Source organism: Scylla paramamosain, chromosome 34 (assembly GCF_035594125.1).
Source record: "Scylla paramamosain isolate STU-SP2022 chromosome 34, ASM3559412v1, whole genome shotgun sequence".
In the NCBI taxonomy this organism is placed as follows: domain Eukaryota; kingdom Metazoa; phylum Arthropoda; class Malacostraca; order Decapoda; family Portunidae; genus Scylla; species Scylla paramamosain.
In genome coordinates this window covers 13223143-13240577 of record NC_087184.1, presented here as the reverse complement: position 1 = coordinate 13240577, position 17435 = coordinate 13223143, and the positions used below count along the sequence as shown (strand labels likewise).

The 17435-nt window shown below is 40.0% G+C and overlaps 1 protein-coding gene across 5 annotated transcripts; it reads left to right on the top strand.

Annotated features, from left to right (window-relative positions):
* Positions 1 to 1343: 1343 nt before the first annotated feature.
* On the top strand, positions 1344 to 10416 carry LOC135090205 (major facilitator superfamily domain-containing protein 10-like). 5 transcript variants are annotated; one of them, XM_063986670.1, is made up of 7 exons: positions 1361 to 1391; positions 1537 to 1632; positions 4633 to 4756; positions 5086 to 5293; positions 6883 to 7056; positions 7669 to 7759; positions 8396 to 10416. In XM_063986670.1, the coding sequence occupies exons 3-5, from the start codon at positions 4637 to 4639 to the stop codon at positions 7011 to 7013; spliced, it is 459 nt and encodes a 152-aa protein (XP_063842740.1). In that variant the 5' UTR covers positions 1361 to 1391; positions 1537 to 1632; positions 4633 to 4636; the 3' UTR covers positions 7014 to 7056; positions 7669 to 7759; positions 8396 to 10416. The 5 variants fall into 5 exon arrangements, with proteins under 5 accessions (XP_063842741.1, XP_063842739.1, XP_063842738.1 ...); XM_063986669.1 differs by having other exon boundaries at positions 1346 to 1632; XM_063986668.1 differs by having other exon boundaries at positions 1346 to 1737.
* Positions 10417 to 17435: the final 7019 nt, after the last annotated feature.

Below are 17435 nucleotides of genomic sequence, written 5' to 3'. Positions count from 1 at the left end.
TTGGTTACTTATAAATCCTCTCTCTCTCTCTCTCTCTCTCTCTCTCTCTCTCTCTCTCTGTTAGTTAGATAGTTGGTGATATGCTTCGTAAAATAAGGAAGGAGAGAGAGAGAGAGAGAGAGAGAGAGAGAGAGAGAGAGAGAGAGAGAAGGTAAATAATACAATGAAATAATGAATGAACGGATAAATGAGATACACACACACACACACACACACACACACACACGAGGACAGACAAGCAAAATACGTAGAGAGAGAGAGAGAGAGAGAGAGAGAGAGAGAGAGAGAGAGAGAGAGAGAGGCTGTACTTAAGCAATTATATCTTTCCACACACACACACACACACACACACGTACGTTTCCCTAAGGGCGTTACATCACTGTACGTGTGTGTGTGTGTGTGTGTGTGTGTGTGTGTGTGTTCTATATCTCTAGGGCGGAATCTTTCAAAAAAGAGAGAGAGAGAGAGAGAGAGAGAGAGAGAGAGAGAGATGAGGAAACAAGGAAGAGAATGAAAAATAAATAAAAGAAAAAAAAACAAGAATAATGATAACAACAACAACAATAAAATAAGAGAGAGAGAGAGAGAGAGAGAGAGAGAGAGAGAGAGAGAGAGAGAGAAACGACGAGAGAAAAAAAAACAATAAAGAAAGAAAAAGTAGCCTAAATGTTTACGTTCGTGAGAGAAAACGGAGGTCAGCTTTTTATTTTTATGGGAGACTTATGTGAATTGAAATACGCTCACTTATTTGTACATCAGTGCTTCCCAGACTTCTCCAGCACGTGTTCCCTTGGAGTAGCACCAAACCCACCACAACCCACACATTGGTAAGCCTTCTAAGCACATACATTGGCGCAGATATATTAAAAAGATTAATCACAAAAGACTAATTAAAAACATATATTCACTACATGCAGGTGGGCTCTCCTTGACACACAGAGAAAGGCTGGTAATTCTCTGTTGATCATTAGCTACAGTATGGGAGCCTCTGTTATACTTCGATATCTCTGTGAAGTATTGCTGTTTTTTAACGTAAAATGGTAAATACTTAATAATGATAAGCTGAGATATAACACAGTATTAACCCAAGCCTTCAATTCACACAAGCTTTTCAATGATTTCACATTACACCACACAAGGGACGAGACATTGCAGTGTAAGCCACGCAAGGACCAGTTTGAATTTGGCGCTTCAATCAGTAGCGTCTAGATACTTTGACAATTACAGTTATAATGGCCTGAGATTTATTTTTACACGCTTATAATTCTTCATATTTAATTTTCTATTAGTTTAGTATAATATAAAAGAAGTTGGTGCTTGTTATTGAAAGCTAAAAGTGTTTGGATGCGTACTGTGCGGAGCAGGCTGGGAGGGACGGCACAGAACCAAACGTCAGACACAAGGCATTGTGTTCTAAGGGTGCCATAAACTGTTGCTTTATTTAATGTGGGACGATACAGCACAAGACGTCAGACAGCAAGGCATTGTGTTCAAAGGGTGCCATAAACTGCTGCTTTATTTAATGTATTTTCGCAGAACAAGACTGTGACAGGGGCCGTGGCTTCCTGGGTGTGCTGGTTCAAGCTTGGTGCCTGCCGGGAGGTGCCTACAGGGCCACCAAGGCTAATATTGGTAAGAAACCCGCCCACCATTTGTCCAGCCAGGTAATTTGCACAGTCTGATGTAATAGGCGGTAACTGTGACGTGTCACCCACAACAACAACACAGGTCTGTCAGGTCAGTGGTTAACCTTACTGTTTATTTATTGTTAAGCCTCGCATTTCATGTTTTTGCACCTCGTTAGGAATATATTGATGTGACTCAGCATTCCACGGTGCCACAAGCGCTCCAAGCCTCCACCACAAAACTCTTACTAATTAACCATGACAGGAATTATAAAGACGTTAAAAAAATACACTTAACTAATGTTATCAGCCGAGGTGGAGGCAGCCTTCCCCATTTGTCCGCCAATATCTGCTTCATTTCTCACTTATTGTAAGCCTACCACGTCACTAAGTGGAGCCCCATGACTAGGCTTTCATATCTGCTAGCTAGATACATCCGCCATTGCCTCATTTAGTTACGATGGAAGAATAACAGGCAAAATAGCGGCCGTTCTCTCTACTGTCAAGGGCCGCCATGATGCCTGGCTACCTCTGCCAACCTGATTCAACCTGTGGGTTCCAAAATTTTTTTGGTATTTTTCTTAACTTCTTTAATCTGCTCGTATAGCATGTTTTTATGGTTTATAAAAATAATTATTTGCTTTAGAAGTGTTTTCATTGCATGTGTTGAGTTGTGTTCAATTTTGTGTTGCTTTACGAAAATGTGGGGAGTTTTTTGGCAGTATTTTGACAAACTTGTTTTTTTATTTCACGCTCTAATTACGTCTTTTGTGTTTCTAAAAATTGCTTATGATTTTTAAAGTGTTTTTTCGTTCCTGTTGAGAGAAATAAGTGGACTTTAAAAATGGTTTATGGTCCTGTTAAAAGTTGTGATTACAACACTTTTTATGTTATTGTTTCTCTATTTCAGCTTGTAACTAACTTTTCATTGCTTGAAAAAATAGTTCGTATGTTTTAAAGTGTTTTATCTTGTTGTTGAGTGAAAATGGGTGGACTTTTCAATGGTTTTTAATCGTATTTAGGTTCCAACACTTGTTTTTTACACAATTTCGGTTTCATTTGTTTACTTCTTGTTCCAAGTAACTTTTGATGATGTAAGATGATAGTTTAGATTTTTTAAAATTTTTTACGTTCCTGAAAATTCAAATGTTGGGGACTTTTCAATTATTTAAATGGGGCCGAATATTTCAACATTTTTTCCATAATTCATTTGGATATTTTTTAAATACTACTCAGGCTGGAGCTGTTATAATATTGTGAATATTAGTCAAAGTATTTGTCAAGTCAGAATATATAAGGCATTCGGGCCTAGCTCCATTTTTTCGAGGGGTCAATTTCAAAATGAAATCTGTTACGGTACGTAAATTAGCCGTGACGTCACGGCCGCCATCATGGACCCGGGACCTTGATCGGCTCCGCTGTCTCCTCGGTAATATTTATCGTATTTTGCAGTGTTTTCCAGGTGTTTCCAAGTGTTTCTAAACTCAGACGTGTAGATAAGAGTAGAATGAGTAAGAAAATCAGAGAAATAGAGGAGAAAGAGGAAGGGAGAAGGAATAGAGGAGGTGGTAAAACAGAAAAATGCTAAGAAAACAATATTTAGGTTAATTTTCCCTGCTGCCCTGTCTGTCTTTTTAGTATTTGTCTTCCGTGACAGTGCTTTCAGTATATTTGGTGTGTTTAGGGGGTGTTGGAGTGTGTCTGGAGGTGTTTAGGTAGTGTTGGAGTGTGTGTTTTAGGGATTTGGTGATGTTTGAGTCAATATTTAGCGTTCCTGGTGTGTTTTGGGGTGTCTTAGGCTTGTTTAGAAGTGCTTTAAGTGTGTTTTGGACTGTTTTCAATGTTTTGGGATGTTTCAAGTGTATTTTGGGATGTTATGGATGAGTTTGGATGTGTTTTGTGTGGATACGGGTGAGTTTTGGGTGCATTTGTAGGTATTTTAGGTCAGTCTGGGTGTGTTTTGGGGTGTTTTAAGTGTGTTTTGGACCGTTTTCAGTGTTTTGGAATGTTTTAAGTGTGTTTTGGGATGTTGTGGATGAGTTTGAGTGTGTTTTGGGTAGGTACGGTGTGTTTTGGATGCGTTTTAAGTCAATTTGGGTGAGTTTTGGAGTATTTTAAGTGTGTTTGGGGATATTTTGGTACACTTTCGATGTGTTTAGGATGTTTTTTGTGCGTTTAGGAGTGTTCTGGGTATGTTTAAGGTGTTTTAAGGTGTTTTAGTGTGATTGGAGTTGCTTTTGGGGTGTTTTGGTTATGTTATAGGCATGTTGCAGATAGGCATTGGGTCTTTGAAGGTAGAAGTGGTGTGCTTGAGGTAAAATAAAAGATTCTGGGGTGTTTTGGGGAGGGGCTGTGATAATAGAAGCATGTCAGGGATATTATAGCGTGTGTTGTGATATATGAAAGGAGGGAAAGTGTGTGTGTGTGTGTGTGTGCTTGAAGGAAGAAAGGGGTGGTGTTTACGGGTCTGGGATGGGAAAACAAGTGATTTGTTTTGTAGCCTTCAGAAAAAAAATATTAAGAAAGTTTTTACAGTGGGAAAATTTTGGTGGTGAGGGAGAAAATGACTGAAATATTACCTCAAATTTAACCTAACGTGGTGGAGCTTCACACTTCTCAGCTGCCCCTAACCAAACCAAGCCTAACCCAAAGAAGCCTACCCTAACTTCTGTCTGGTGCTTCCTCCTCCCCAAGAATGGCTATCTCGTGTCTTAATCCCAAGCTAGCCTAACCAAACTTTACCTAACGTAACCTAAGCAATTCTAACCTAGCCAAACCTTACCTAAGCAAGCCTAACCTAGCCAAGCCTTACCTAACCTAACCTCACCTAACCTAAAGAACCCTAGCCAAACCTAACATAACCTAGCCTAGCCTAACCTAACCTAACCTAACCTAAGTAAACAAAGCATAGCCAAACCTTACCTAACCTATCCTAACCAAACCTAACCTAACCTACATCATCTTCCCTCATCACTTCCCACTTAACCAAACCTAATGTAACTTTCAGAGCAATGGCAACCCTCCGATCCTGCAAGCAAGTTGGCGGCAGCGATGGCGGTGGGGGTGGCAGTGGTGGTGAGGTGGAAGGCAGGGACAGAGGGGCAGTACAGGCTGCGGACATCAAGGAGAAGGTGAGCAGGGTGTTGTGTTGGTGTGTGTTGCTAAGCTGAGATGTAAAGTGTTTGGTTGTCAACACGCTGCAATATTTGTCACTCAGCGCTCATGGAACACTGCCCTGATGCACAACTGTGTCGGGAAAATGATTTAAAGTCGTAAACATTTTCTTGTTTTACTTTATTTATTTATTTACTTATTTAGTTTTATTTTTTATATATATAGGAGGGACACTGGTCAAAGGCAACAAAATACAATAAGAAAAAAATACTGAGAAAAAATAAAAGATAAAAAAGACCTCACTTAACCAAACCTAACGTAACCTAACCTAACATAACACCCACAGAAGAACACGCGGACAAGCAAGGTGGTATTCGGCAGTCTGATCCTGGACCTGCTCGGCTTCATGGTGGTGCTGCCTCTGAGTCCTGCTCTCCTTGACTATTACTCCAAGCACGACTCCAGTGGCTTGTATTCCTCTCTGCTCTCCTCTGTTACTTATTACCAGCATATCATCAGCATCCCTGCGAGGTTCCATTCTGTCTTGTTTGGTGGTATGTGGGTTTGTTGTGTTTTGTATTGGTTTATATATTTTTAGTTTGTTTTTATTATTATTTTTTTCTATTTTTTTTTATTCTATTATCTATTTATTTGTTTTTGTTTGTTTGTTTGTTTGTAGGGTGTGTGTGTGTGTGTGTCTGTGTTCCTGCTGTTCAATATTACAGCTTGTTTTCTGTTTTTTGTTTTTTTTATTATTGTTATTTTGTGTTTTATTCCCTTTCATTGTTCTGAGGGTGTTTTCAGGTGTTTTTGGAGTGTTTTGGGGTGTTTTTGGCATGTTTTTGGTGTGTCTTGGGGTGTTTTGGGATGTCTGGGTGTGTTTTGGTGTGTTGTGAAGTGTTTTGGTGTGTTTTGGAGTGTTTTGGGGTGTTTTGGTTAGGGGGTGTTTTGTGGTGTTGTGGAGGTGTTTTGGGACTTGGGTGATTTTTAAAGTGTTTTGGGATGTTTTTGGAGTGTTTCGTAGTGTTTTGGGGTATTTTGAGGGTGTTTTGGTGCGTTTTTGGAGAGTTTTGGGATGTTTTTGTAGTGTTTTGTGGTGTTTTGGGGTATTTTGAGGGTGTTTTGGTGTGTTTTTGGAGTGTTTTGGGATGTTTCTGTAGTGTTTTGGGGTGTTTTGAGGGTGTTTTGGTGTGTTTTTGAAGTGTTTTGGGGTGTTTTGGGGTATTTTTAGGTTGTTTTGGTGTTTTTGTAGTGTTTTGGGATGTTTTTGTAGTGTTTTGGGGTGTTTTGAGAGTGTTTTGGTGTGTTTTCGGAGTGTTTTGGGGTGTTTTGGTGTATTTTGAGGGTGTTTAAGTGTGTTTTTGGAGTGTTTTGGGATGTTTTTGTAGTGTTTTGGGGTATTTTGGTATGTTTTTGCAGAGTTTTGGGAAGTTTTTGGAGTGTTTTGTGGTGTTTTGGGGTATTTTGAGGGTGTTTTGGTGTGTTTTTTGTGTTTTGGGGTATTGTGAGGATGTTTTGGTGTGTTTTTGGAGTGTTTTTGGGTGTTTTGGGGTATTTTTAGGGTGTTTTGGTGTGTTTTTGGAGTGTTATGGGATGTTTTTTGTGTGTTTTGGGGTGTTTTTGGAGTGTTTTGGGGTATTTTGAGGGTGTTTTGGTGTGTTTTTGGAGTGTTTCTGGAGTGTTTTGGGATGTTTTTGTAGTGTTTTGGGGTATTTTGAGGATGTTTTGGTGTGTTTTTGCAGTGTTTTAGGGTGTTTTGGGATATTATCAGGGTGTTTTGGTGTGTTTTTGGAGTGTTTTGGGATGTTTTTTGTGTTTGGGGTGTTTTTGGGTGTTTTGGGGTATTTTAAGGGTGTTTTGGTGTGTTTTTGGAGTGTTTTGGGATGCTTTGGTGTGTTTTGAGGTATTTTGAGGGTGTTTTGGTGTGTTTTTTTGTGTTTTGGGATGTTTTGGTGTATTTTGGGGTATTTTGAGGGTGTTTAAAAGTGTTGTGGTGGTGTTAAATATTTTGTTTGTTTACTTTTTTTAGCTTTTTATTTTCTTATGCATTATTTTATTTCTTATTTATATTGTGGTGTGTTGTCGGTGTGCCCTAACCTAACCTAACCAGCCTAACCTCCCCTAACCTCACCTCAACCCACAGGCACTGATTGGCATGGCATTCAGCGTAGGCTTCACCATCAGGCCAACTGTAGGGACCGTGTTCTCCCACTGGGAAAGTACTGGGTGGTTCTCGGCCTAAGCTGTCTACACACTCACTCTCGCTGTGGCTAACATAATATTCTTTGCTGTCTTCTTCCAGGAATCGCTGCCTGAGGTATGTGTGTGTGTGTGTGTGTGTGTGTGTGTGTGTGTGTGTGTGTGTCATTTATTTTTTTTATTATGTACATTTTTTGTTTGTTTCATATAATTTTTGCTTATCTTCTTTTTTTCCTTTCATTTTTTATTTGTTTGCTTGTTTTGTTATTTGTTTGTATTTCCCTGTCTCTCTGAATGTGGTTAAAGAGAGGTGCATTGTGGGTAAAGCATCATTTTTTTTTTTTTTTTGTCTTCCTCTTTTCTTTAGTTTTCCCTCTTATTCCTTACTTTCTGTCATCATTACAAACCCATTCTATCATTTTCCTTACCATAAACCATCAAAACATCTTGACAATCTCATTTAAATCACTTTATTTTATTCATTATCATCTGTTCATTTACACTCGCTTGCTTTCTTTCAATTATTAATTCATGTAGTTAAATTAATTAATTTCACTTATTAATTCACTGGTTAAAGGCTGTAGTGGAAGTTACTGAGGTTTACAAAGTATATTTTCAAATCTATATTTTTACTGTATAGCCAAAGAATTACAATATAAAACAACAGGATTTATCAGTAACAATATTATTAAACCCACCACTACCTCCTCTACACCCTCACCATCCACAGGGCCTAATGATGATGATTCCTGCTTTCATCCTCATCGGGGCTAGCGAGACCAACCTGGGGCTGTACTCTGGACTGATGTTGTATGCCATAGGTGGGTCTGGAGGGGCTGGGATAACAGATAATTTAAATAAACACTCAGAAATGCTTAAAAAAAATACAAAATTCATGCTGGTATACACTTAAAAACACATTGAAATACTTACTAAGGCTGGTGTACACATGTAAACTTGTACGCAAACACTGGTATACACTTAGAAATACATACAGACAGTTGGTAAGGCTGGTACACACACACAAACCCATAAGAGATACTGGTATATGCTCAGAAATCTCTACACATATTAGGTAAGGCTTGTATACACCAATCTAGATGTATGTCAAATGAGATAGCTTGTACTCTCTCTCTCTCTCTCTCTCTCTCTCTCTCTCTCTCTCTCTCTCTCTCTCTCTCTCTCTCTCTCTCTCTCTCTCTCTCTCTCTCTCTGTCCTACACCTCAGTACACCCCTGCTATCCACCCTTACACCATAAATACACCCTGTCTGACCCCTGCTTCTTATTAAACTACCCTGTTTTTCCCCTACACCTCTGTAAACCCTGTGTATCTTACCTGTTTGTCTGTCTGTGTGTCTGTCAACTCACTACACCCTGTGTGTCCCCTTACACTTCAGTTCACCCCTTGCCTGCCCCCTGCTTACCCCCTGTCTCTCTACCCTCCCCCTCTCTTAGGTTCCTCTATGATGGTGCCCTGCCTCACTGCCCTCGCCTCCTGTCACGGCGCGGCCTCTCACAAGGGTACCCTGCTAAACTTGAGAAGGATAATCAACACAAAGGTGATTACAAAGCGTTCATGGATGACATGATTACAAAGGGTTATGCAGAGGTTGTACCGACAAAGGATTTAGTTAGGAATGATGGTAAGGTCTGGTACATTCCATATCATGGAGTCTATCATCCAAGAAAGACAAAGAAGTTGAGAGTTGTCTTTGACTGTAGTGCAAATTACAGGAACCAGTCATTAAACCTGTTACAAGGCCCAGACCTTACCAACAAACTTATTGGAGTGTTGTGTAGGTTTAGGCAAGAAAGCATTGCACTTATATGTGATATAGAAGCAATGTACCATCAAGTGAAGGTCAACCCAGAACACAGAGACATGTTAAGATTCCTTTGGTGGGAAAATGGTGACCTTAATAATGAGAAAGCTGAATACAGGATGACAGCTCACCTGTTTGCAGCTACATCATCTCCAAGTGTAGCCAACTTTGCACTTAAGAAAGCTGCAGATGACTACGGGTGTGGATCTGATGCAGCCAAGTTTGTAAGAAACAACTTTTGTGTTGACGATGGTTTGAAGTCAGTAGCTACAATGGATGAAGCTGTTACTCTTATTCAGCAGAGCAAAGAATTATGTTACAAGGGGGGTTTTAACCTTCATAAGTTCTTGTCAAACAACAAAGATGTATTAGCTGCAATTTCTCCTCACAAGAGAGCAGATGGAATTAAAAGTTTGGATTTTAGTAAGAATGAAGACACACTGCCTATAGAAAGAACTTTGGGAGTTGAGTGGTGCATAGAATCTGAAAAATCTGAGAGAGAGAGAATAATATTGAATCGTATTACTTTTTTCTATGTACTTTAAAAACCTCCCATTATGCAGTTTTAAAGCGCAAATAAGCAAAATAAATGAGTAGATAGATTAGCGTGTGGTGAGGGGCTACTGCGAATTGAGAATGGTGATGACAAGCTAGTGTAGAAATATGGTGATGAATGGTGAGGTGTTGTGTTGTGGTCATTGGTGAATTTAAAACTAGGTAATGAGTCGAATAAATATAGCTCTCTCTCTCTCTCTCTCTCTCTCTCTCTCTCTCTCTCTCTCTCTCTCTCTCTCTCTCTCTCTCTCTCTCTCTCTCTCTCTCTCTCTCTCTCTCTCTCTCTCTGTGTGTGTGTGTGTGTGTGTGTGTGTGTGTGTGTGTGTGTGTGTGTGTGTGTGCGGTAAGAAAGAAAAGGTTACTTTTTTTTTTTTTTTTTTTTTTTTTACTCCCAAAATGTTTAACAGCTGGTAATGATACTTTAATTATTCCACTTAATTTAATATGGTTTCACACTGCCAAAAAAAAAAAAAGTAATAATAATAATAATAATAGACAATTTAAAAACACTTCTTTGCGTTTCAGTTGTAATTGGTTTTTTGTTTACATATACGAGGAAAAGTAACAAATTATTAACGGTTTCAATAATGATAATATTAGACGTAATTTAAAAAGTAATTTTAATTGCACTTGGTTCGTTTTTTTTTTTTTTTTTTTTTCTTTTTTTTTTACATATATATATAAATGTTTGTAGAATTGTACATGAAGTATTGTCTTTATATTAATGTTGGATGTGTGTTTGCATAAAAAAAAAAAGGGGGTTTGGATAAATTCTTGTTTTTTATATAAACGTATAGGATTACAATTTAGTTTTTACGCATGTCTTTTATGGGTTTTAAATATTTTCAATGAATTTCTTGTCTAATTATTTACATTCCGCTGTTTTATTTTTATAATGTGTCTTGTTTTTATTTTGTTGCTATGTCAGGTTTTTATGAGTTTGTGTTTTGTTTTTATGCAACAGATTTTATTTTTGATGATATAATTTCAATATTGTAGTTGCAAAAATTTCCTCTGTATATTTGTAATTTGGACTATTTTTTAATGTGTTTATTGGTGTGTACTTCCCTGTGGTCAATAAATCAATCAATCAATCAATCAATCTGTAAAAGTTTTTAGACAGCAGCCTCTTATAGTTAACTCACAAATCCGTGTTAGAATCATAGGTGCCTCCAAGAGCATAAGCCCACAAATTGTATGCACAGCACAGCTCCTTTCACAAACCGAGCTGTGGAATGTTAGGTTAGGTAATGCTATGTTAGGTTAGTGTCATAAGGGGGGTGAAGACCCTGCTGGTTAGGTTAGGTAATACTAGGTTAGGTTAGCTTAGGTAATGCTAGGTTAGGTTAGGTTAGCTTAGGTAATGCTAGTTTAGATTAGTGTCCTTAAGGTGGGGTCTGGGGGGGGGGGCAAAGTCCTCCCCAGTTATGTTAGGTTAGGTAATGCTAGGTTAGGTTAGGTTAGGTATTGCTAGGTTTGGTGTGTTTCCTTAGTGGATGTGTTACATGGGAGGGTTTCACCCCTCTGATTAGGTAAGGTAAAGTAAAGATAAGATAGGCTAGAAATTTCCCCACTTGTCAAAATATGGCATCTCATCCTTAGACTTTTCATGAATGTCCGAATGTGGCATGATTTGGCTTTTCCCACCATGAAACCTCACTTTTTGCATCCCCCTCAATAAAAAAGATAAAAAAAAAATCCCGCAGGTCCCCCAAGTTTGTTGGGGGATAAAGAGAAAAAAAAAAGAGATTAGGACATTAATCTTTAAAATATTGCCTTGTTACTTTGCCGCTGAAGACTGACATGATGGTATAATATACTTAATGTAGTGTACGTCTGTAAAAGTTTTAGAGCTGCCTCCTATAGCGTTAACTCACAAATTCGCATTGAAAACAGAGGTGCCTCCCAGAGCCTATGTCCACAAATTGTGTGCACAATACAGCTCCTTTCACACACTGAACCCTTGAACACTTCCTATCCGCCTCAGGAAGTATGTGAGTGAAATATAAAATTTTTTTTTTGTCCATACATAAGCTTTGTTTGTTTGCTGTCTTGAAACTATTACATGATAAGCACTTTATCATGAACATTTTATGGGGTATTTTATGAGGCACATTTTATTTGTGAGATATATAAAGGACACTATGAAAGTATTATTCTGTGCTGCCCTGTGAGGGAGGATGTCATGGCACCTTACCTATGTGACTCCAGCCGTCATCATGGAAAGTTTGGAAGAATGTGATCTATGTCTGTTGTTATACCTTTGAAAATGGCAGCTTTTATCTTTGCAGCCTTGAAGTTTGGGATTATTTCCTCTCTTGGTGAGTGTTGATGGATCTTATTTCTTAGATGCTGGCTGTGAGGAATAGCATGTGACTGCTGCAGTACATACTGGTTAGGTTAGGTTAGTGTCCTTAAGCAAGGGTCCAGGGGGCAAAGGCCCTCAGTCAGGTTAGATAATGCTAGGTTAGACTAGTGTTTTTGATGAGGTTCCAGGGGGCAGCGAAGCCCCAGTTATGTTAGAAATTTCCCCACTTGTCAAAACATGGTGTTCCATCCTCAGATTTTTTTTTCATGAATGTCTAATTTGGTCCTAATTTGGTTTCCTTCTATAAACCCTCATTCTCCGCATCTTTCCCTCCCCCCCCCAAAAAAAAAAATTCCCCACAGATCCCCCAAGTTTGTTGGGGGAAAGGGTGGGCGTGATATAAGAAGGCGTTATTGTAAATTCTTACCTACTGGGAGCATTGGCAGAAACTAAACTTTCCAAAATTTCCCTAAAAATGGCAAGTTTTGTCCTTAGATTTTTTAAAAAAGATAGCCATATCTTGTTTATTTTGGTCCCCCACCCCCCAAAAAAAAACACACTTTCCCGCCAGATCCCCAAGCTTATCGGAGATAGGGAGAGAGATATTAATGAAAGGGGTGAGGACGTGCTCTGCATTTTTACCAAAAAAGCAGATTCATTCAAAACACCAAAATATGCCAGAAAAAAAAAAAAAAAAAAAAATTCGACCCTCCATCTTGAAGCAGGAAAGAATCTTAATATTTACTTAGGTAACAAGATGAAAAGTTTGGGAACCACTGCCTTAGAGAGAGAGAGAGAGAGAGAGAGAGAGAGAGAGAGAGAGAGAGAGAGAGAGAGAGAGCAATTTACTGTTCCCTCCTCTTCGCCTTATCATTACCAGTTGGACAATATCCCTGAATTTTTTTATTTTTATGTAGGAGAAACACTGGCCAAGGGCAACAAAAATCTAAAAAAAAAAAAAAAAAAAACTGAGATGCCGGTCCCCGAATAGGGTCCAAAGCGATAGTCAATAACTGAAAGATAATTGTCTTGAAACCTCCCTCTTGAAGGAATTTATGTCATAGGAAGATGGAAATACAGAAGCAGGCTGGGAGTTCCAGAGTTTACCAGAGAAAGGGGTGAATGATTGAAAATACTGGTTAACTCTTGCATTAGAGAGGTGGACAGAATAGGGATGAGAGAAAGAAGAAAGTCTTGCGCAGCAAGGCCGCGGGAGGAGGGGAGGCATGCAGTTAGCAAGATCAGAAGAGCAGATAGCATGAAAATAGCGGTAGAAGATAGCAAGAGATGCAACATTGCGATGATGAGAGAGGCTGAAGACAGTCAGTTAGAGGAGAGGAGTTGATGAGACGAAAAGCTTTTGATTCCACCCTGTCTAGAAGTGGAACCTCCCAAGACAGAACCGGTTTTTTAAGCCTATTTGACCAGTTTTATCAAATTGGGCCCCGCACCTTAAGGGGTCCCGTGCCAGCGGCGACAGTTACCGCTTGAAGCCTCTTCTGTATTCCAAGAGGAATAAACCACTACTGAAAACGTGAAATGAAGAATGAAAAATTGTTATTCCTCACGAAATTTAAACATACATAAATTTTTACCTTTGTAGAGTAGGGACCCAGCCATCAGTTTTCTAATTGGGCCCCATAATTCCTAGCACTGGTCCTTGCTCGCATCCACTCAGACTCCTGCACAACGTTTCATTTCCCCTGCCGTTGAGGTGGACTCCATCTGGACAGAAGTCCATGCCCTCCCTCAGCACACTGTCCAAGTCGACGAAACTGACATTGCTCTTCTTCTTAAGCAGCCAATCAATTTTCAGTTTCATTACTTTTTGGATCCTCTGAGTGGTGCATCTCCGCAACTTATTATACCTCTTTCCCACTCTTGGGCGTCAGATCACAATGACCACAACCATACTTAGATTCTTGCCCTAAGTTGTCTTGACCGCCTCCACCACGTACTTCCCTTACAGTCTTCTCGCTTCCGGTCTTCTCCAGGTCGATTCCAACCCCCTGGATTACTAGTACCTCGTCTTTTCTGGAAGGTCCCTTCTCTCTCCTCTATTCTATTCTTCACATCCTTTATTCTTGCACCTCTCATACATTCCTGTACCTTGCCTTTTATTCTCGTCTTTATATGGTCACCCGTCTTCTTCACTATACTATCCCCAGTAATGCAATATATCTTCCATTACCTCCATTCCCGCCTTCTCTCTTGCTGCGCCGCATCCCCCGTCTGCGTCTCTGTCTGTGATCGGCTCCTCTCCAATCAAGGTGCTTCTGACGCTGCCTGTTGATAAAATGTAACGAGTTGTTGTGTGTTTTGATTGTGATTCTCTCTCTCTCTCTCTCTCTCTCTCTCTCTCTCTCTCTCTCTCTCTCTCTCTCTCTCTCTCTCTCTCCCATGCACATATATTATAAGAAATTACACACACACACACACACACACACACACACACACACACACACACACACACACGCAATAACAGAATGCATGTCAGACCGATTTTACCTCTACACTTACCTTCCTCCCCCCACCTCTACTCACTCGCCCAAACACTCCGGTTATTTACTGTTTGTCTATTATTTTAGAGATTTTTTTTTTTTTTTTCGAGCATAATAAAAACTGTCGTCTTTATATGGTCACCCGTCTTCTTCACTATGCTATCCCCGGTAATGCAATATATCCTCCATAACCTTCATTCCCGCCTCCTCTCCTGCTGCGCCGCATCCCCCGTCTGCCTCTATGTCTGTGATCGGCTCCTCTCCAATCAAGGTGTTTCTGACGCCGCCTGTTGAGAAAATGTAACGAGTTGTTGTGTTTTGAGTGTGATTCTCTCTCTCTCTCTCTCTCTCTCTCTCTCTCTCTCTCTCTCTCTCTCTCTCTCTCTCTCTCTCTCATGCACATGTGTTATAAGCAATCACACACACACACACACACAAACGTAATAACAGAATGCATGAGAGACAGATTTTATCTCTACACTTACCTTCCTCCCCCACCTCCACTCACTCGCCCAAACACTCCGGTTATTCACTGTTTGTCTATTATTATAGAGAAATTATTATTATTTTTTTTCGAGCATGATAAAAACTATCGTCTTTGTATGGTCATCCGTCTTCTTCACTATACTATCCCCAGTAATGCAATATATCCTCCATAACCTTCATTCCCGCCTCCTCTCTTGCTGCGCCGCATCCCCCGTCTGCCTCTATGTTTGTGGTCGGCTCCTCTCCAATCAAGATGCTTCTGACGCTGCCTGTTGAGAAAATGTAACGAGTTGTTGTGTTTTGAGTGTGATTCTCTCTCTCTCTCTCTCTCTCTCTCTCTCTCTCTCTCATACACGTGTTACAAGCAATCACACACACACACACACACACACACACACACACACACACACACACGTTATAACACAATGCATGTTAAACAGATTTTATCTCTACTCTTACCTTCCTCCCCCACCTCCACTCACTCATCCAAACACTCCGGTTATTCACTGTTTGTCTATAATTTTAGAGAAATTATGTATTTTTTTCGAGCATGATAATCACTGTCGTCTTATTTCTTTTCTTTAGTTTATCTGATTTTAGTTGAAGATCATGGCGATTTCACCTTCACCTGCGCAATCAAGACCTCTTTTTTTTCTTTTTCCTACGTATTGAAGTAAACAACTAGGAACTACTTGGCTAGATGGTGAATACTACTGTATCAACCCTTTGACTGCCACTTGGTACACCTTTCCCTAATTACCAATCACTCTGAGACATCTTTACTTGTTCTGCAGCCACTTCCAATCTTTGAACTGGGAATAAATTGCAGGATGTATTTTTTTTTTCATCGCTAACGTTCTTGTAGATGCTTATAAAGACTTCACGCATTGCTTCTGGTTCTACCAATTGTTTGGTTTCTGCTCCGCAACTCAACCACTTTCAAGCTGAAGTTACACAAGTTTTTAAGGATGTTTTTACGGTTCTAGTGACAGACTAACGAGATTTCTGCATTATTAACCGTAGGAACGCATATGAGAAACAGGCTTAACAATCTTTGTGGCCTTTGAAAATAGTTGTGATGAGAGAGCAGAGTGGTTCAGAATGCAGATCTACATAAGTGCAATATGGAGATGGTGACAAATATGACAAGCGCGACTTTCCATTTCTAAACACGTTTATTCCTTAGCTTTTATGTGTTCGTTGCTTTTTCATTGTTCTATCATGGAGAAGAGTCGTACAGCAATGACTGGCTTGGGCTTACTTCTTTCGCCGTTTCCCCAGAGTCGGAGGTCGGCGCCATGTACGAGTCTCCACCAGTTGTTTCTGTCCTTTGCATCTTCCTCTGTGACTCCCATCATTGGCGTAGCTTTACTAAAGAGGCGTAACTATCCCAGGTAGAATTCAAAGCTAGTATGTTGGCTTGTTCATACCCACTAAACTGGGTTGGGGTGGTATCTGGCTTAAGCCTTCGACTTTTTATGCGTGCAGGAGGCGCCTCGGCAAGGGGCACAAAAAGGGGAGGATTAACGTTATTTTGCAGCACCTGAAGGAAAGTGAATAGTAATAATGCAAAAGCGCGCGAAATGAAACCTAATTCAGTTCCAGAATTCGCGTGAAAGTTCAGGTTGTAGGAAGAAGAAAATAAAAACAGTAAAAGCAGTAAGAAGACATCTCATAATGTGGGGAAGACATCAGGAACAGACCTAATATATGCAGCAATCTGCATACGTGCAGTCATTGAAGGTGATGGAGTGTGGACAAGATATTAAGGATAAAAGCAGAAGGTGATTCAGTCTGACTTGGCTGTTGGATAGTCATTTGAATATTTTCATGAATAAACTTGCCGTAAACACAGTGTTCCATTAAACACTACGATTGATAAAACAGATACAACCACTATCACTGAAAATCGTATGCGATGTGTAACTGCTTGTTATATTCAGAAGTATTACGACATGCTTCAGTGCACAGCGACACTGACAAATGGTTCAGGAGAGTGTTCGAGCATGCGTGTGTTGCCGGGCACCGTGATGGCCAGCGTGGGTCTCTGTCTAGAAAGGCCCCACTTCTGAACCTCTGCCTCGTCCTGGGTGTTCAGGCATTGTGGATTGCGAGTGTACATCTTAAATACACAAACACAGGGACGGTGAAAATTTTGGTATATAAACATTGTCTTCTATATTATACAGTGCGTAGAGTTGCGCACAATGATGTAAAAGCTTTAGTAATGTAAACGCTATGTTCTCTACCATACAGTGTGCACAGTACTGTTGTGATGATATGCTCTGGGCATGTAAACATTGTCTTCTCCATCTTACAGTGAGACCAGCTGCCTCGAACAGTGATGTTAAGTTTCGGCAATGTAAGCGTTGTCTTCTCTATCATACAGTGCGTACAGTTGATCATAGTGATAATTTTCCAAATGTGCCAGACAAAGGCCGCAACATCTGGCTCCACCTCCACCTGTGGCATCCCCAGTTCTTCTGAGTCTGTGGAACTCAAAAGGCTGCAGTGGCTTTGTTGGATGGCGAACAAACAAGCAATGGTGACTGTGGGACTGGCCATTTAACCCTTTGACTGCTATTTGGCACACCTTTCCTTAAATACTAACCTCTCTGAGACATCTTTTCTTCCTTCACAGCCGCCTCCCAATGTTGTACTGGCAGGAAATAGCAAAATCTATTCTCTTCTTTATTGTAGATGCTTGTAAAGACTCCGTACATTGCTCCTCGCACTGAATCAGTGCTGTGAATTGTATATCGCAGTAAAAGGGTTGACATAAAGCTGTTCATTAGCCTGTGTAAATTCTGTCCGATTTGTAG

Coding starts and splice junctions, on each gene's coding strand:
- LOC135090205 (XM_063986669.1), top strand. CDS start 4,637: ATGGCAACCCTCCGATCCTGCAAGCAAGTTGGCGGCAGCGATGGCGGT. Junction 4,757..5,085: donor CTGCGGACATCAAGGAGAAG/GTGAGCAGGGTG, acceptor TAACACCCACAG/AAGAACACGCGGACAAGCAA. Junction 5,294..6,882: donor CCATTCTGTCTTGTTTGGTG/GTATGTGGGTTT, acceptor CTCAACCCACAG/GCACTGATTGGCATGGCATT.